General features: G+C 32.4%; 1 protein-coding gene across 1 annotated transcript; it reads right to left on the reverse strand.

Annotated features, from left to right (window-relative positions):
- Nucleotides 1-195: 195 nt before the first annotated feature.
- Nucleotides 196-20,497, reverse strand: LOC136276105 (uncharacterized). The gene is made up of 6 exons (XM_066087075.1): nucleotides 20,289-20,497; nucleotides 7,374-7,534; nucleotides 4,749-4,952; nucleotides 4,467-4,648; nucleotides 4,169-4,343; nucleotides 196-2,954 (listed from the first exon to the last, which is right to left on the reverse strand). The coding sequence occupies exons 1-6, from the start codon at nucleotides 20,495-20,497 to the stop codon at nucleotides 196-198; spliced, it is 3,690 nt and encodes a 1,229-aa protein (XP_065943147.1).
- Nucleotides 20,498-21,350: the final 853 nt, after the last annotated feature.

Consider the following 21,350-nt stretch of genomic DNA (forward strand, 5'->3'; position numbering starts at 1 on the left):
TCAAGTTTTACTGCTCGAACCATTCCCCATAATTCAGTGCCTAAAACTTGTACATTGCTTGCTGTGCATAACTGGGTTTTATTTGTGACGACAAAAATGTTTATTTTGTTTTGATGAAAGAATTTAAGTAGATGGAGGAAAACTGTCGTCATCCTGAATACGGAATTGAAGAATTGGCTGCCAGTCGTGTATTCATCAATCCCAGGTAACCACAGACATTTTTTCTGTAATATCATAGTTTTGCAAAGCATCAGGAATAGTTGTTTGGGTCAAAAGCATTGGACATACATTCACACCTTTTTGTCTCGAAGAAAAGGCGTTTTCGATTAAAGACAGATATTTTTTGTTCCAGGAAAAAACTAAAATATCCTTATTATCCTTATTGATGACTGATATTGACTTCAGCTTCAGGTCAGTCGGTTTCCACACCTCTTGGTAGGATAGGGAACGTATTGAGTCTGGCGAATTGATTTTTTCTGCCTCAAATCCCCGTATTTCTGCAATAATATTCCCATTTTCTTGCATTAAGATGATGTCAAAAGTAGATTTCATTGCATTGTCAGACAAAACAGTTGTGTAGCAGATCATACGCTGTGTTGGTTTTTGTTTTGCAACTAAACGAGACACTCTAACTGGCAATACTTTCAACTTGGATAGGTCATTATTCTTAAATCCTGCTCCCGAACAATCAGGAATGCAAATTTCACAGACTATTTCTTTGTCTCGTATAGCTATCTTCTTTATTGATTGATACATTGGACCATGTTCAAATCCTAAAATCCTCAAGGGAAGATATGAAAAGTTGGATTTTTCATCCGACTGTAGAATGGACTTGAGTCTCAAAAAGTCAATCTCTCTGTGTCTTGGATTTTGGTCTTCTGTAACTCTACCCGATGACAGAGGCGGTGTAGTATTTTCTGCTGCAAACACCTCAAAATAAAAACCCGTTTGACTTTCCCATTTTGTCTGGATTAGAATGTTCTGCTCCTCTTCTTTTGCAAAGAGTACTCTATGAATAGTCCAAGAAACATCCAATTCAGATGTAATTGTGTTTTGGAATAGAATATTTCCTATCTCTAATGCAATCTCGCCATACAGAGCAGCAGGAACTATCGCATTGTCTTCTACAATATGTTCATAGACAAATGGTGTATTTTCTTTGCTAATGACCATGTTGAATTTTTCTGCATTCCCAGGGACTTTTGATATTAGCATTGCATTTGAAGTTCTATAATGTTCCCCACATAAAAACTTTTTCATCCTTTCTGAAATGTGTAGATGCTTCCGTTTAGAAAATTGATATCGCGGAATCGGAAGATTGTTATAACGAATTGGAACAACGTTTTCCCAGATAACAGAAAAACCTTTACAGAATAAATCAATGAATGATTTCTGAAAAGTTGGTATTTCAGATCTATTTTTCATAGATGGTAAAACATCTTCGACAGAGTCGGGAAAAATGTTGGACAAGTGTGCTTTTAGTACTGGATTTGGTCCGATCTCAAGAAATATCACGTTTGCGTTCAGCCTTTTCGTTTCTTGTATTGCATTTTGAAAAAGGACTGGTTCGGATACATTGGCCGCCCAGTAGGAAGGGGACCCAAACATTTCATCTGCTAACTTTCCTGTCACAGTGGATATGACAGGAGTACATGGTTTATTTCGTGAAATTCCTTTTAATGTTTCTTTGAGTTTTAAACTAGCTTTAATTGTTAAATGGCTATGATAAGCACATCTAACGTTAAGGGGGATAATTTTGACAGGTGTATCATCGAATTCAGCTATTAACTCTTCAACAGCAGTCTCATCACCAGATACCGCGCACGAAAGAGGACTATGATACACTGCAATGTTTGCTTTCCCTTTTCTCAGTGTTTTGCATTTCTCTTCAACAATATTGACATTGCAGTTCTGTACAACAATCATTCGTCCAGAACTTTCTGCTGCAAGATTTTGTGATCGCCAATATATGACATGAACCGCGTCTTTTAATGACAGTGTCTTACTTGCATAAGCTGCGGCAACTTCTCCAACTGATTGACCGACGATACAATCCGGAAATATCCCAACATGTTTCCACATCTCTGTCAGGCCTATTTGGCAAGCAAATATTGCAAGGTGATTTTTCAGAGGGTCAGAAAGATCTTCTTCATTTTGAAAAATGGAATATACTGAGATGTTGGTAAGGGAAGATAGATATTGGTCGATCTCTTTTATGCTTTTCTTAAATATCTCATCATGTGTAATAAAGTATTTACACATGCTTTTCCATGCAGTAGCAACGCCACAGTACACAAACACAACTCGTAGCCTTTCCTTCTCAACATTTTTGACGAGCAATTCCTCAAGAGTAAATCGGTTAAAATCTGTAATTAACCTTTGTACCTCATCAACAACAAAAACCTTTCGAAAGCTATAATGGCTTCTGAAGTGAACAGTAGTGCTTGAAAGATCTTCGATAGATGTTTCATCCGAAAGCGATCTTAGCAAAACTCTGGCAGTATTATGTAATGCACTCAAATCGTTGGCCGATAAAACGACATATTTGTTAATGCTGAGGCATGTTTTAAGGTCATATTGATTCCTAATTTCTTGAGTTTGAAAATCATAAACAATCGCATGCGCGTTTGTTCCACCAAACCCAAAGGAATTAATTGAAGCTAATCGATTTCCATTCTGATTTGGATGCCATGGTGATACTTTTTGACAAACCTTCAGTTTAAGTTCTTTGAAAGGGATTTTTGAATTTAATGGTTCGGCATGCAACGATTTTACGTAAGTTTCATTTTTCATCATCAGCAATACTTTGATTAAAGAGGCAACACCTGCACCGGGCTCTAAATGACCAATGTTGGTTTTTACGGAACCTATTGGAATTTCATGTAATGCATATTTTGAAAAGAATCTTATAAGTGCAGAAACTTCGGTAAAGTCACCTACTGTGGTTCCAGTTCCTGAAAAAAAGAAAAAAAGGATAAAACTCGTCTCTCGCCACATGAAAACATTTTCAACAAGTTTGCACACTAACTATTTGGCTGTATGGCGAATTAGTTAATTCTAGAAAAGATGACAATAGGTCACAATAAAAAGAAAGATAAACGTTACTAACGCGCTAGCAAGCTTTAGTCGATTGATCAGATTTAATATCTTTAAAATGACGATGAATATTTTATCTTACACATAAGTATTTTTTCGTAAGTAGGCAATGCATATATGCATTTGCATAAACCTATTTCGTAATTCGGATAACAAATTGAACTTTATCAACCTCATACAAATAACATCAGTAATATTCAAGAGTGTCTCCAAGGATTTTTTTTTAACTTTAATGTATAAAATGTGTAAGTTTTGTGACCCCCACCTCCCATCCCTCTAGGTCTTCGTATAATATAAAGCATACAGATCATAATTAATTCCTTAAACACCGCAAAACACTAAGAGACAGAAATAAAAGGACTATGTGCAGTTTTATGCATTTCTTGCCCCCAAAATTAAAGTTTTATAAAGCGCTTTAAAAATAAGCGTGAAGATAGTTAGAATCATATTAAAAATAAGGGTGCAAAAGTTTATAAACACAGTGACGTCATAGTGTAGAAATGACGTCATGAATATTGCCTTATTTTGAAACATTGATGTTTTGAGACAAAATATGGGTGTTTTCTGATGATTTTTCGACTGGGAAACATTGAGCGCAGGCTTGCTCAAGTACCATTTTTTAGTATAATGTGTATAATTATCTGAAAAAAAACCCATATGTTAAAATCTTACTTGAGCAAACCTGCGCTCTATACTTCCGAATGCAAAATATAAAGCAAAAATGAGAATATTTTCATCCGTTTGCAAATTTGCGGGAATAAGGTCATAAAGTTGACGCCATAGATAAATAGCCGATGAGCAATGGTGGTTAAAATCAAGATTATAGTGATAGGCGTCTGCTGAACAATGATTTATGAAGATTTGGTTTTTATACGACACTATTTAAAAATTGGTTAAAATTGGGGGCAGATATTAGACCATACCGCAAATAGTCCTTTCAACAAACGTATTTTTATCAAGTTCGTATAAACTTGAATAAGCAAAACACATCACAGGTCCATATAAGGGATGTTTACATCAATGAAAATCTAATAACTTGTATGCGTTTTTAAATTTAAGTTAAGGATTTTACCGTGCGCTTCTATATACTGCACATTACTTGGCTGGATTTTGTATTTCTCAAAAACATTTTCCAGCAGCTGCTCCTGTTGTTTGCCAGATGGGGATGTAATTGGACTGACTGTGTGACCATCCTGATTTAGTCCCGTAAAAATAGTGCCCCAAATTTTGTTCTTATCACGCAGAGCCTAAAAAGGAATGACGTAACGTTCTACATATTTCACATTTTCATCATAATCCATAATATTATTAGCTAAAGGCTTACTTGAAACATAAAAAAGGAATATTAAATTAAAATTCCTATTCATTACATCTCTAAGTGTTTTTAATATGACAATCCCACAGCCCTCCCCACGGACATATCCATCTGCATTCTCGGAGAAGGTGTGACACTTCCCAGTTGGTGATGCCATTCTAGCTGTAGATAAACTGATGAAAATGGATGGATCAAGGATGCAATTTACACCACCAGTAATTGCCATAGATATATCACCTGCCGAAAAATAAATCTATTAATCGTTCCATTTCTTATTATTGTTCATAAAACTACATTGTTGCATATTAAAAACAATTTCATATCCTTGATTGTTTACCATTTCTTAGCGCCTGGGAAGCTGTGTGAAAAGCTATAATGGATGACGAGCATGCAGTGTTCAATGTCATAGCAGGACCTAGCAGATTGTAGAAGTAAGCGATTCTTGCTGACAGAATACTGGAGTCGCAGCCAGTCACAGTAGTGTTTGTAGTTTTCTGTCTAGCCGTCCGGAGGTTAGAGTCCCAGTCGTGACTCATTGCACCTTGAAATCAGAAACAATCATAAGACCCAGGGACCACATTGCTCTATGGAGGACCTTAATATTTTTCTTTCGTGTTTGATTAATTATACATGTATTACTCGTAGCTTTACTCTTAATTAAGGAAGAAACTTGTTTTAGTTGACAATAAATTAACTCTTGACATTAAGCGTTCAAACTCTATGAGAGAATAATTGACCATAAAAATCATCTTATTAAAAAATGCTTAAAAAATTCGTTAGTTGTAGTTAACCGACTTTTACCGACACTGTAATCGAAAAAGTTTGGAGAAATTATTTTCATCAGTACCCTATACAATGGGAATTTAACCTATTAATTGATTGCTCGAATTTTTCTTTACGTTTTCATTTCTTTTTTTTTTTTAATTGTTTGAGCTCTTATTTCCTGAAAAGTTTACGAGGTGGAAAACAGTGTTCGATTACGATTTTAACAAATACAATAAGTGACATATTGCTGCAAACACAATCAAGTACTTCAAACAAGCGAAGAGTCTCAGAGGCCGTGCATTACTCAACCGCTAACCAAACTCTCATTTTATCAACTTTATGAAATAAAATTAAAAGAATAGACAATTTTGTAAAGTACGTCTTGTTTCAATGGTTTTTTCTACATTCAATCATGAAAAACATAGGGCTTATTTTGTTGTTTCAGATAAGAAGTTTATCAAAGATTGTTCTTTATTTGTTCCGATGTAAAAATATTTATCCTTATTCCACAAATAAATCTGCATTACTAGGGATGCTTCACCACGTGTTTCAGCTTGATTGGTCAAATGTGTTTTGGGAAGGTTTTTAAATAATTACACAGCCTATCTCTGTGTTTTTATGTAATTCATTTCTCCACTGTGTCCCAACTCTACCATGGGATCATGGTTTCATCGAATGTGAATATTTACTACTGAGGATGCTTCCCAGAAGTTACAATTTTTCTAATTCATAATTTTAATTAGAAGAATTTAAAAGATTTTAATTCATTTTTCACCAAGTAATAATTTAACCATTATCTTGATTGAACCCATCTCTTCCAGGGATCACTATTTATTTAAGCTTCATTTACACTACCTGAGGATGCTATCACACAAGATTTTCTTGTCATATAGTTTCTAAGAAAATGATATTTTTTAGTGCTAACAATTTTTTCAATTATTCAATAAGAATTAAATTCTTATTCAATTGAAGAGAACTTCTCATTTCATTTTAAAGAAAAAGAGTCCCCCTTTCTTAATAATACTTCGTGTAAAATTTTGGCTAGGTGCGTTTAGTTGTTCTAGAGCATAACTAAAAAATGTGAAATGTTTACAGACTGAACAGAAAGACGGATAAAATTGATCGGAAAAGCTCATTTGAGTTGTCAGATCAGGTGAACTTAAAATTAAATCAAAGTACTGAAGAACTGACGGGAGTTGATTTTGTCGATGTTTATTTATTTTAAAATCAATGATATGTTATTTTGCATTACAAGTACATGTATACGTAGTTTCTAATTTGAATTACGCATATTTTTATAATATGAATTTTTGAACTTTTTCGACTAGAATGTCGAGAGACCTCCATATGAATCATGTTCAATAATATTTAAAGATAAAATAAATTCAATCAAACTATGTATCAGTGATAGAAATATTTCTCGAAAATTGTATGGATCCAAGCAATTATTTTATATTGAACTCTAGTCTTGTTAAACCAAACGCTCGGCTGACACCGTAAATCTCCGACAAGGGTTTACGGAGACAGCCGAGCGTCGAGTTGAACGAGACTATATTTAACTCTGGCGTAGGAATACATACGAGTACAAAAAATATTTAAATTGTTCGTACCATTTAAAATCTGACTATTTTTAAGGTATTTGTAAACAAGTTTCCTTGAAAAACAATGCTTCAGCATAAATCGCATCGAATTCATCAATAATTTTCAAGAACTAAGTCTTGTCAGGAGCAATGATTTGTGCTGAGGTCCAAACACTGTTTCACTTTCGGTTTGTCCGAGTGACTGCATAGGAGAGTTGATTGAAAATCAACTCCCAAAAAAGAATTAAAAAAAAAAGAATGTTTATTAGAAAAAAAAATCATGATGGAAATCTAATGAGACCAGAAGTTTCCAAATTTATCTTCATGGCATCTTCTGATTTGTTGTACAACAATCATTATTTTAATTGCTGTTTTTAAGAATCTTTGACAAATTGTGTCCCGAATAAAATAATAATAATGTAACAGGTATATGTAACATGTATAATTATGTTAATTGATTAATGACATTGTTCGCAAGGTTAATTTTGTTAATACGATTCTATAACATACAAAAAAAGACCTGCTTTTAGTCCTTTCAGACTGGTACTTGATTATCTTTCACTGAACTAAAATTAGTTTTTATTTTGTCTTTTGATGTTCATGTAATTATACAATACCAATATAGACCCCAGTGTCAGTGCCCGCTATTTTCTCTTTTGGAATTCCGGCATCTTCTAGAGCCATGTGCACGGTCTCCAGTACAAAGTGATGCTGAGGGTCAACTTGTTCAGCTTCTCTGTCACTGATACCAAAGAATCGATTGTCCCACTCGTCATACCTTGATGTGAAATAGTAATAAATTAAATAAATAATATTAATAAATAAATAAGTTAAAATTGTAAAAAAGAAATAAAATATTCCCATCATAAGTTTTTTGTTTTTTTTTATTTGCTAAAACCTTGAATGAATACAGTTTCAAGGAATCGATTTCTGATCCTATTTATAAATAGTGTTGTTTAGTGCATGTATCTTGTCTAAATCCTAGTCAGGGATTGAAACGCAGGGCAAGAGACGGATATGCGAGTGCATACACATACATAGTGCATGCACAACACAATACTATTGTGATTATAACCGACTGGTGTTCTGTTTACCTATGGGCCTTGCTATTCACTGTGAAGTGTTGTCATCAAGTCCCTAAAATCTTCAGAAAAGCAAGCGTTTTCTCTCTTAAACATTAATCCAATTTGATTAATTATTAATTCACCAAGATACTGTACAATCACAAAAACCAATAAACGTTTATCTGTTGTCAAAGAAAGAGACATAGTCATTGTTTCCGAGGACACTCGATGTGTTTAGCTGACAGAATCTCATTGGATTTTTTCTTGTACATTATCAATTAAAAGTCATTTATGATTCCCATGTAACATTTTCATAAAAAATATAGCAGGTTTTTTTCTTTAAAAGTGTATTTAAAAGCTTTAAAATTTACATTCATCTCTCTCTCTCTCTCTCTCTCTCTCTCTCTCTCTCTCTCTCTCTATTTAAAAAATATTCTTTAACTCTTCTATAGAGAGGATAATATATAAATATATATTTTTTTATAAAGAGTATAGGATATAAACTTTTATTTAGTTATAACGGAAACATTTTTATAAATGTTAAAAAAGTGGACCAACACTTACTCATATAATTATACGGTTCGAAAAAAGTTTTTATTGTTTCTTCTCTCTATTCAAATTTAAAGATATATATTAAAGCAGATCGAACGCGACTCATAAACGTACATGTACATAAACGCATTAACGTATAAGTATATAAATCCTTTCAACTCATTACATCCGATTGTACACCTAAATTTACGTATAGCACATTGACCTGTTTATTTAATATTTTCTCCTGTGCACCAAAATAGTTCAATTCATCGTGAAGGACTATCACGGCTATGCCAGGTAAAAGTCCACACAGGTGAGACATGTACGCAAAACAGTTTGTACAGTTAAAAGATCTGTTGTTAAAGGGTAGTAGGGATCGTGGCGACGAAAAGGAACATGACGTACATTGCATTTTACGAGTTATGGTCAGTTTAATGTTAAGGTTTGCAGTTACAGGAATTTTTTGTAACTTTTTAATTTCACAGTAATTATCTAAGGTAGTTTATTTGCCCGGTTTGATGTCACTTTTTTCCCGATAATGACATTTCTGCCGATGTAACTTTGGGCGCTCTGGACAATTGATTGAATACCGATTAGTCCACGGATTTTCTCCGTTTTTTCCCGATCATGATATTTTCCCCAAATTACGACATTTTTCCCGATAATGACAATTTTGCCGATGTGACATTGGGCGCACGGCGGGTGTGACCGGTCAGCAGAGGATGCTTACTCCTCCTAGGCACCTGATCCTGCCTCTGAGGTTTTCCAGAAGTCTTTGATTGCTCTGCTCTGGACTTTTGATTGAATACCTTACTTCTCCAAGGCACTTGTTCCAACCACTATCTATTTGGAGGTCCGTGTAGCTCTGCTTTGAATTTATATTTCTTTTTATGGATTTTTTAGATGGCTGACGGTCTGTAATTTTTTCATTAAGCCGAAATAAAATTATTTTATTTTGTGTCTTCAAAACAAGGTTAATTGTAGAATAAAACAATTCATATATATCACTTAATTAAGGTGGCTCTATACACCACTTTTTGATGACGCAGTACGCAAAAAAGTAAATCTGGAAACATGCATTTCCGGTACTGGCTGATTTAAACTGAGGTGAATTGTATGGGAACCGCTATTTTGAAAAATTTGTTAAATGGATAGATTTAATTTGATAATTGGAAAATTTATTACTTACAAGTAATGTGGTTTGTGACACCTTCACGTTGTGTGGTATTATTTATCGAAATAAACAATAAAATCAAGTATAAATTTTTAAAGAGTGTCTTTAGCATCATCGATATGTTACACCGTAGCGCAGTGGATTAGTGGGTTCACTACAAACCAGTAGGTCATGAGTTTGATTCCCGTTGAGAACAATAAAATTTTTAACTTCTAAAACGTAATTTTTGGTTGAATACCGTGAAAGAAAATTCTAAACAGGTAAAAATATTTCAATTATAGTATACTTTAATGCACATTAATATCGACACCTAACGGGGATGAGAGGGTTGCGTTGAATTTCTCTCAGGTTGGGATACATAAATCCTATTAGCCTAGTCAATGTTCCCCTTTATTTATTTGACTTAGTTTTGCATTAAAGCGAATATATTCACTTATACAGGACAAAGTCTATAATGAAATATGTATGTATTTATCATTCCAACATTATATTTAGGATATTTTCTTCAACTCAGAAATGAAAAGTCCTCAAGGTGTTTGGGCCTTGGGACTTAGGAACGATAACCCTTACATGAGGAACTTTCATACCAAATAAAATTTTAAATATTTTTTGTGTTTATTTGCAATGGTTTTCATTCAATTTTTTATGTCACATTTATTAAAATACATTTTCTCATAACATCAAGCAACTGTTTCAGATGATTTGTCAACAGAGTAAGAAAATATGAAAAAATATGTTTTGGGGAAATACTAAAAAAAATGCAATAATAACATTTTTGAATGTTAAGAAGTGATATATTTTTTTTATGTGTCCGAAGGAAATATCCATTATATGACAAAATAATTTCTCTCAATTTGTTGATAGCTGTCTTTTTAAAAAATATTTTACAAAAACACGAAAAAACATTAAAAAATTCTTTTAAAATACCTATAGTATCCCTATCGTCATTTTAATATTTGATAAGTATATGTTTTGTGGTCTTCTATTGAAAATTAGAATAAACTGTGGGTGTATAGAGCCACCTTAATTAAAAGAGACTGTTTCATTTATATGAAAAAGTATTTTCGTATTTGAATGGACCTTCATGACGAACAAAGTTGAAAGGTATTTGAAATATTTTTTCAAAGTGAGTGGATTTTTTCCCAAATTTAACGCACTTTGAAAAATATTTTCAAAGAGCGTAATTTTTCAAAGTGCGTTTCCACAGTGCTTAAAATTTTGATAAAGAAAAACATGGTTTTTTTTTTTTGGAAATATGTTCTAATCTCTTGGACTTGTTTTACGAAATTAATCACTCACTCTACGAATTTCAAGAACAGATTTCATAACATTCCAGTGTGGTTTAGTTTTAATACAATGACATGTGGAGATAACGAACAGTATTTAAAATCAAAAGTCCCAAAGAAAAATACAAAACAGGAGCAGAGCAAACACAGACCTCTACAAAAATTAGAGGTAGGATCAGGTACCATGGAGGAGTGAACTGGGAAATCCGTAGACAATTAGGTTAATTATGGTCTAATAATAACAATGAAAAACGTCAGTCAGCATGCAACCCAGTGGAAGATTGTATTTGCTGACAAGATCGTTGTATCGACCATAGAACTTACGAAAAGATTACTTCAATCGAGACTGTTGATGGTCAATAGCTTGCATCGCCTTTGAAACTGTTCATACGTAGAGCATGCCCTTACTTATCAACTTAATTGAGAGACAAAAACTCAATATGCTAGAGATGAAGGTATACTGCTACATAGGTAAGGAAAGTTGACTACAGAAAAACTGAAGTCATCACGTTTATCATTAAGTTTTGTTGTAAGGTTACCATCAATGTCCCTTTCCCGTAAAACTTTCCAAAATATTAAACAATGACGCAGACTCTGACGTGTTATCTTTTATTTCAAATTCATTGGGATATATCGAGTCGACGTAAGTATGGAAGTAGCAATTGTTAATTGATAATACGTCGTCGATACTGTTGACTGTTGGATTAAAGGCCACAGCGAGTGATTCATTTTTTTCATGTACAAGTTTTTGAATAAATTCTGCTTCACATGAATACAAAAATAGGTATTATGTCTACTAATAATGGGGCGCAATAGGTATCCATTGGGAATTCTAACAGATTGTTATAGTGGTAACAACGTTATATGTTGACAAGCCAATAGTGCAAAATAGTTCGTGTAACTTGGGTGACCGTTCGTGTAATGTGCGGGATCGTGTGTGTAGAAGGAAAATTGGTTTGCGTTTTTCACCCTGCGTGATAGTGCGTTTTTTCGTTTTGTAACTTTTTTTTTCGGAATACTGTAAAACGAGAAAATTTGGCGCATACGTATTTTAGCGCAAAGGCAAGTGCTAGTACATTGGCGCAATTATATTTTAGCGCATCTTTCTTTAAAAAAGAATACAAAAAATGTTCTTGTTTGATAAGCGATAACGTCTAAATTTAGTTCTGTGTTCACTCAAGCACGTGAACACAACGACTTTGATTTCTATTTCGCATGCACGATAAATTGTCGTTGAGAACAATTAACTTTTTTTTTTGTGTGTAAATCGTCAGTAGATAGATATGAAAACTTCATTTATTGGCGATGATGTGTAATTCTTCTTGGTAAACAAATTTGAGTTATCTGACTTTGAATTTAACGTGTCGACTTGGATAACACTAGAAGAGTCCCGAAACTAAAAGTGAAATCGAATGCTACATTTACCACGAGTTTCGATCACCATGAGCGAATCTTTTTTACAGTAATTTTACATTAAAATAACACAAAAAGAGGTAACGTCTTGTTATCTTTATATCCACTAATCAGAGATCAAAGAAATTATGATCAATCATGTATTGTCAGCGTTCACGATCGCCACGCTAATCACATTTTCACCTCAATGCGCTAAATGGAAGTGGCATGGGGAGAAGCCCAATTTTCCAAGGTGCTAATGAGAGATATTAAAAAGCAATTAAAATTGAATTAATTAATCCACGTTTAGGCGCTTATACCCGATAACCCATACCGTTTACCTGTGTAATTGTTTAAACAAACAGAATCGACGACATCTGATATTACGTAAACGAACACTTCTATATTGCATTAAAAATGGACTGACGTTATTGTTTTGCAACTTGAAGAAATTTACTACATATGGAAAATCGTTGGCGCACTATTAATTTTAGCGCTCAGAGGCAGTTGCGCCAAAGGCGCTAAAATTTGTAGTGCGCCATATATTCTCGTTTTACAGTACCATGATTTATTCTTAATACGTAGACAAGTATTATTTTAAACAATACAACAATGTAAATTTAACACTTGTTTAAATAGAAGAACATTGACAGTTGTTAACATTCATGAATATGTCAGCGCTGATCTTTTTAAAATCCTCTCTCTTTCGTCGTTAAACAGATTCAGTATGTATTTCAACAACTCATTCAATCCTTTGTTCGGTCGCGTTAGTTTTGCATAGTTTTATAATCAGCCTATATCAAGCAATCATTGTATCTTAACATAATTTTAATCATATTTGCAAGAGCGACACGTTGAATGAAATCGGTCAAGTTTACCCATTTCCCGTTTAAAACTAGACAATTAGTCCCAACGTTTATCTTTCAAGTGTGAATACGATACGCAAACACTCCTCCCTGGTACATTGTATAAACATTCGATAGAAAAAAAATATTTAGACGCCTTAAATATAGAATAAATAATATAGAATAAATATTTACCGTAAATTATGAAAATATGTGTAAAATTCAAATTCAATGGATCAAAGTAACAAATTTACCTGTATATAGGTTATTCAAATCGTACGTAAGGGAATACGATTACATTAACATCAACTCGTATGTAAATAATTTCGTGTAGTTTAAGCATTATCTTCATTTCTTTTACGCTTAATTTTCTTTAACTTATGATAGAAGTGAATATTCGTTATGGAGACAAAACAATTAATTTTTGTATAATCCTACATGTATGTAATATATACTTCTATGGTACTGTACATATCGCCTTCCAATAAAACACAAACATATTGAAGAACAAATGAAAGCAATACGTGTCCTTAATTCTAATCTGAAAAATTATTCTTGATTTTGCGTTTTAATGGTGTAGAATCGTTCGATTGTGTGTTTTATCGTTATTGTTCGTGAATACTCATTTGGTAATCGTCCGTGTATCGTGCGGAATCGTTCGTGTATTGTGCGTGATCGTTCGTGTATTATAATCGTACGTGTTGCTCGCAACAATAACGTTGCTACCACTGTAGAAGACCTGATTTCAAAAAAATACATAGATGTTGTATATTAGAAACTCAAGCATTTTTGAAAATAATATTCACTTTAGAGTACCTGTATGCATAATCCGAATGGTTTATAACAAAATAGTTTCGCAAATGACCGATGACAAGGTAAGTAAATTTACGTGATTTAATTTCAATGAAAAAGCAGCTCTCAAGATATCAAAAGACCTTAACCTGAAGTTATCGTGGGGGTGGTTGTATAAAGTGTAGAAAAATCGCAAGTTTTGATGCTTTTGAATTTGGTAAAGTTTCCTAAAAGTTCCTTAGAATTCTTAGGTATCCACATCAGATTGATACCGCTTCTTGAATATACTGTTGCACGGCACTCTTGAAGTTTCTCCTTTACTGCTGTTAAAATTTTAGTAAGTAGAGTATGAATGGAAATAAAGGTTGTACACTTTTTAGTGAGAGTAATCTTTTGGTTTTGAAGTTTTTAAAAATATATACAATATCACTAACATATGTATGATGTATTACAATGGTAATCTAACAGCTATTTCAAATAGATAGGGGTGCCGTCAAAAGACTTCTTAATTTATATGTACCTTTTCTGAAACTCTTTTTGTAAAAATCAAAGTACTGAGATTACTGAAAGACGGGGTCTTGAAAGTTTGAATTTGTAATTGTCCTGGATTTCCTCGAATATGATTCCAAAATTTTTGAGTTTGAATTACTTGTTACAATCTATCTTAATTCGGCTTTTTTTCAATTGTCTGATACTTTGTCTAAATTTTACTCAATCCTGGCCTTCATAATTGTAGAAAATTGACACACGGTATAATATATAAAAAATAAGACCCCAAGGAAATTTTTTTAAAAAGTACTACTAACCGGGAAAATCAAACAACTATATCAAAGTAGATGATTTTGATCATTAGATTTATTCAATTTTGTGATCCTAGGAAAAATCCTCAAGTCGGACGGTATCCGCAATAAAAGTTTTATGAAAACCCCGAAAACTTTAAAACTGCTGGAGTAACAATCAAAGTGAACATTTGTATACCGATAACAAACACAGGCACCTAACGTTAGAAATATTTTTTTTTACAATAAGATTCTAAGAACTTTGACAATAAAAAGATTTGTCACGGTCGCCATTTTGATTTTTAAGACCGACTTCTCTGACACGATTTTCTTCATTTGCGATTCATGCAAAATTAATAGGTAAAAATAAATCCGTTCGCCACTTACTACTTTTTGTGTAAACTCGTGCATCACCTACACGAATTACAATACAACCGTTCCTTTCATTAAAAATCATAAATTTGAACTTGATAGTGATCATGAACATGAACCTGTAAATATTTAAGCATGTTTTATTTAAATAATATTAACAAAAACTTTTTATTTAGTTTTCAAATTACTTTTTTTAAACTTATTGACTTTCACATTACTTTAATCATCTAATGGTAATGTAATGCATTACTTCAAGAAAATTAAGTAATGGTAATTTAATGCCCTAATTCATGAAGTAATGGTAATGTAATGCATTAGTTTACAATGTAATTCACCCCAAGCCTGATTCCAACTAAGCCGGAAAACATGAACATTAACATTTAACTTGGTTCTTCAATCGATAAGATCGTATATATTATATGATGTATAAGTCTTCCAAAATGTATAATCTATTATAGATTTTGCTTACAATGCATTGTATAAAATTTAAATTCAATTTAATCAACTAAAGAGCCAACAAACGAGAAGGCAAATTCAGACTTGTTTTTATTTTCTTTGTTCAAAATTATTTAGAGACGAACAGCAGTCATACCGCAAGTGGACTGGAAGCCAATGAAACACATATTTGATTTGTAAAACATCTGTGTATAACCCGTTCCGATTTTAACTTCGGCTTGCGCATGAAGTTTGGTAGTATTAAGGTGAAAGATTGTCAAAATAAAATTCACAACTTTTCAAAAATGGCACATTGCGTTTGGGAACTTTAATTTCTATTCCACCATCAACCTCTTCTATTGATTAATGAGCTCGTACACCAACTGAATCTTCATTCAGTTACGTAACTCATTCCACATTTGAACCCGAGCAAGAATATTTTGATCAATAAAACTATTTGTTTATTTTCTAAATAAAATTTTGTTTATACACAGAAGACTTAAAAAGATTTAATGTTTTTATAATACATATTTACTGAAATGCATGAAAACTTTATGCACTATTTTTTACGCGTAGACTCAATTCATGTGTTCTACGCGTGCCTTCCGGTTTGAGACTTCGGCTGACAGTACACCAATAGACGGGGTCACGTGACCCCGTCAAAAAAATGTTCGAAAGTCTTTTATATTTTTCAAATAAAAAAGAATGATTCCAAGGTTAATCAGGGAGTGGGAGGTTTAGACACAGCATTAGTACCAGACGTATTTTTTTCAAATGTTTTAAAACTATAACTGAATCTTCTCTGCAGTGGTTATACTTTCGAATTTTTCATAGACAATATATGAATTCAATAATTGAAATAAAAGTTTTAAAGCTAAATTTAGTATACATAAGATGGAGTTTATGAGTAATTAGAACACATTTCACTTTTTCATCGAATCAGCAATGGCTTCATTTCTATTATGTGATGTGTTTAATCGTTAAGACTTTCTCTACTTTCACTGCGACTTTATATTTATACTGACAGCTTAGAGAGCCGAAAACAAAAGAGATGTACATGTAATATTTGGTTGGCACGGAACTTTTGATCAGCCAATGAAAAAGTGGGTTATGTTCTTAGTAGTTAAATCATAAGTAAAATTAACAACTTTAGGTAGGAGCTTGGTCGCATTGCTTCCTCTGCCACCTTATTAATATTACTAATTTTATTATTAAAATCACATTAGCTACATATGTAATTAAAATGGGAAAAATGTTTTCATTAACATAGAAGTATTTTTCACTCAAAATATTTTACATAGCTGTTAATTATTTTATCAACACTCTCGAATATCTTTACCGTTCAGCTTTATAAGACAAGATGTTTGAACTCAGGTCGAGAAGTTACAATTTGTTCTCATGAGTGTGGAGCAAGTATTTAAATCAAGGAAATTCGGTTAACATGTTATAAAAATTCTGAAAATAAATTAACTTTCAGTATAAAGTTAGGCATTGAATGTCCCTTGCACCGAGTACAAGATTTTAAAATATAGTTGTATCAAACATATCATCATGCAAGTGTTTCATTGCATTCCTGTTAATGAACTGTATCTGATACTGTCAGACATATGCCCCAAATTATATTATTAGCAATTTGATAAAATGTATCATATCAAAACATCTGCATTATACATTAAGATTAATATCAAGTAAATTAAAGGTTAATGAAATTCAAAATAAATTCTGTTGGTACAGCTTCATAACAATAGGATTGTTTGATATCGTGTATTGGGACTTAAGTTTTGGTAAACACAATTTTAAATCGTGGGGTTTTTGGGTAAAAATGTCATTGCAATATAAAAAATGTAAGAAACAAGCAGCAATTTTCGGAGTTTTGTCCATTTATGTGGCTAGAATGTCTACAGTATTTCCAAAATCGGCATTAAGGACCTCTTTACCTTCTCTTTAAAACGATGCCAAAATAAATACATGTATAGGGGTATCAGAACTACTTATAGCATAAAGAATGTCAAGAATTTGGGGGGGGGTGCTATGTTCTCAGTCGAATAGTACGGGAAAAACTTAATTGAATCAGTTATGACGTCGTAATGGTTCTTGCACCAAAAAGACACCCTAAAATCATTTACCTAATCGAGGCATTAAACGCATCATATGTTTCACAATTATCTGATACGTCATCTTAACAGTTGACTTATCAGCAATTGATGTAAATGAAGTCTTTAAAATATAAATAATAATGTTGATTGCCTTATTATTAGATAATTAAACGATAAACATCTCAAAAGTGCGATAGCGTGTGTTTTTTTTATTACCAACATTTAGAAAAGTCAATGTAAAGAAATGAGTCGTGAATTCGTCTTTCACTGAAAAGTTCGCAGCACTGTGAAGTTGTAGTTTTAAAATATCAATGGATTTAATCGTTCATAAACGGATGCATATATTATCATAAAACATTTATGAAAAGTTGTTTTATTGTGATATCAAAATGGTATTAAAGCAGCATTGGGAATGTCAGCTTCTGTGAGGCTCAGCGTGGTCCCCTGAATTGAATATTCTGTGAACTGTGTCAATAATTCCCAATTCGAGGTCACACACAAATATTAATATCGCAATAAGATACCCTTATTTGCATTAAAAATTTGAATGATAAATAAATTGTACTTAGCTAGACGATTCGGAAAACTTCCTGGTGCTTTGTAGTAACGAGTTCATTTTTTATTCGAATAAATATCAAATGAGCTCTTTTACGTACTTTACGCTCTAAAAAACTTCATGCTCTAATTATAATATCTTTAGCTTATAAAGTACATGTATTATGAAACATCATGTTTTTTCATATAGACATATTTTATAAGTTAATCACATTCTGGTCAGCTTTCTTCTAGAGATGACGTCCCCAAGGGAATCGTACCATGGAGAAATTGTAACCACTGTTGTTTTGATGCACAAAGATATAGGAATGTATGAAAAAGAATAATGTCTTGTTCAGATCATGTCAGGTATTTTTTATATATGCATTGCTTGATTACTTAAAGGAACGTGGTCCCGATTTGAGCGTTTTTTCAATTATTTTGACAACCATTATATGTTTTATCGATTTCATCAATATCCTTTGATTAATTGGCGACTAGTCAATTGTTCAGGTGAGGCTTGTTATTGCTTGAACACATTTGTTGTCTAATATTTGTCTTATCAATAAATAAATTGATTTATGTCATTAATCAATATACGTGATTATGTATAAAATTAAATAATAGCATATGAATGATCATTGAATAAGCTTTTTGGTATTAGAACAAATTTAATAAACATTTCAATACTGGTTAAGATTTCTTTAGGGCATGTTTTCTCTCAGAATAAACGTTCATGTATCTTAACTCTCTCCGATCCTTAGCAATATTCGATAACTTTTAATTACCCGGACCTATTTTACTTGTATCATAAATCTGCATTTATGTAGACAAATTTAATTAGTCTTTTACTGTTAATATTTCGAATACTGGTCAACAAACTGCTTGGATTTGTGGGTCCAAGGAGACCTACTGCGTAAGAGTAAAAGAGTTCGAGTCAGAACTGCACCGGTACAACTGGTTTTTTTCTTCCTAATTTGATCTAACTAATGACGTTGTCTGTTTATTCTATCATATCCATAGTGGTAAAAAAAAAAATTCGTATAATACATGGACACAATCAGTAAATTACTTTTTATTTCAGTACAGTTATAAAGTTTGAAGGATATAGAACATTTTATGATGAAAAAAAAATTTAGGTTGAGGATCGGTGTACCTTAAGTTGTGCGAACGTTTTCTCCCAGGTTTCGGTTTATCCATGATACGATGATTCTGATACCGATGAATCTGTTCATTTATAACTAATTTATGAATTATAAAGGATTTAATCATTTGAATGTTTTGTTGTATGTTTGCTTGAAAAATTATACGCACTAAAGGTTAGCTGACATTTTTTAAAAATTTTAATCTGTTTAAGAACATTTTCATGTTAAAGGACAGGTGACACAATCACAAAAACATTGACCAACAAGTTAAATTGTGAGTGGGACACAATTTCTGCAAAATTTTTCTTACTACTCCCATCTGCTTCACAGCTATTGCTGAATTACTGAGCTGATAAGACGCGTGACCTCAATATGCATATCTGAAGCCTCTGAGATCGGAAACCTTCGGTGCGACGTAATAGCCGACACACTACCCATTCGCTGTATCTTTCACCCATAGGGATTTCTAACTTGATCATCAAAGTTTTGTTATAACACACTATATTCATCGCTTTGCAAAAACAATGTAAAATTCTTTAAATTAGAAAATAAAATTACTTTACCATCATCAAAAATTAAAAAATAGATATCTGATAAGTCATGATGTATCGGTACTGAAACAAGTTTTCAAGCACCACAGTCAACAGCATTGATTGTTTATCCTCTGGCATGTATGGTATACTTCAAGTAAATATATATTATAACGAAGCACTTCGAGAAAAAAGCTTTTATGCATTTCTATTGTAATAACCATCGATTGGTGAATTATTGTAATCATTTAGAAAATCTATTTAGCATTTGATTAAATGATTAATGACAATAAACCAAACCTAGTTATTGTTTGTGATGTGAGGTTATTTAAGTTATGAAATGGGTACTATAATTTTGATAACATTCAAAGTAATTGTGCAATTTGGTTTTTCTAATTTATTCTTGTTGTTTTGAATTTGTTCAAGATATTTCATTTTCATCTTTGCTTGTGATATTGTTTGAATATTTTTACAAAAATTGTCACAAACCCAGATAATTTTTACAAAATAAACCCAAAGGAAAACTGTAAATAAATAAATAAAAATGAGATTACCTTTGTAGAAGGCCAGCCTTTCTTACATAGGACTTGTAGGGATGATCAGGATCAGGATCATAGTAAGCTTCTACATTAAACCTCTCAGGAGGAATATCCTGGACATGGTCTTCTCCGTTGACCAAGACTTTCCAAAATTCTTCAAGGTTCTCAGCACCAGGGAACATGCAACCAATACCCACAATGGCAATATCATTGTCTTCATTCATTTTAAAAGTAAAATGAATTGAAGATTTTCAAGAGTTTTTTTAACCATCGTGCATCATAATTTACCCTCAAGCGTAAAGACGGATGATCTAACAAATCAAGACTTCCTCATTCTTTTATATGATATGGGTCTTCTGTCACATGACTTCATTACCATCTGATTGGTTTTAAGTACATTAAAAATTACAAAAGATTCTGTTCCGCCCCTAATACAGTAAAAAAAAAAGAACTTTATCAATAATATTTTGAAAAATAATTAATCTTGAATTTTATCTTTATCTTTCTTTTTTTTGGCTGTTACAAACGTTACTATCTCTCCTGACGACAACAAAGTTGTGAATTCTTCTTAATGCTTAAAAGAGAGCCTCAGACTGATAAAAGGTATGTTTTTACCATTTACTATGATAAAACTTAATGATTATAAGAAAAGTATATACAGTGTTCACACTGTTTTTTGTAATCCTATCACAAGGGCGTTGGAACATGGGCGACAGGATCAGCTGCCTTAGCCCAAATAAGTTTCCACTTTTTTAAATTAAGACTGAAATAAAATTTAATAACGCAGTTTAAAATGTGTTACACGAGTCTTCTATGCATCAATTCTTTACTTATAATAAAATGAAACTAAACCCTTACAATGAAGATTCGATGAGATGTAATTCTGAAGAAAAATTAAAAGATATTCCTTACCTTTAATATTCAATCAGATCCTTAAACAATATGATATAAAACAATATATCTTCGACTAAAATATTATTCTTCACAGGATTGCAAAGGCAATTCTAATAAAAAAAAAAAAAGAAACTCCGAATTTAAGTACTATTAATCGATACTAATGAATTTGGTACTATTGAA

Source organism: Magallana gigas, chromosome 6 (genome assembly GCF_963853765.1).
Source record: "Magallana gigas chromosome 6, xbMagGiga1.1, whole genome shotgun sequence".
Classification (NCBI taxonomy): domain Eukaryota; kingdom Metazoa; phylum Mollusca; class Bivalvia; order Ostreida; family Ostreidae; genus Magallana; species Magallana gigas.

Bases quoted from the DNA above. Each gene is read 5' to 3' on its own strand.
- LOC136276105 (XM_066087075.1), bottom strand. From the start codon at position 20,497: ATGAATGAAGACAATGATATTGCCATTGTGGGTATTGGTTGCATGTTC. The intron at 4,649-4,748 runs GTAAACAATCAA...ATTTTTCGGCAG, and splicing joins TTCCCAGGCGCTAAGAAATG to GTGATATATCTATGGCAATT. The intron at 4,344-4,466 runs GTAATGAATAGG...ATTCCTTTTTAG, and splicing joins TATTAAAAACACTTAGAGAT to GCTCTGCGTGATAAGAACAA.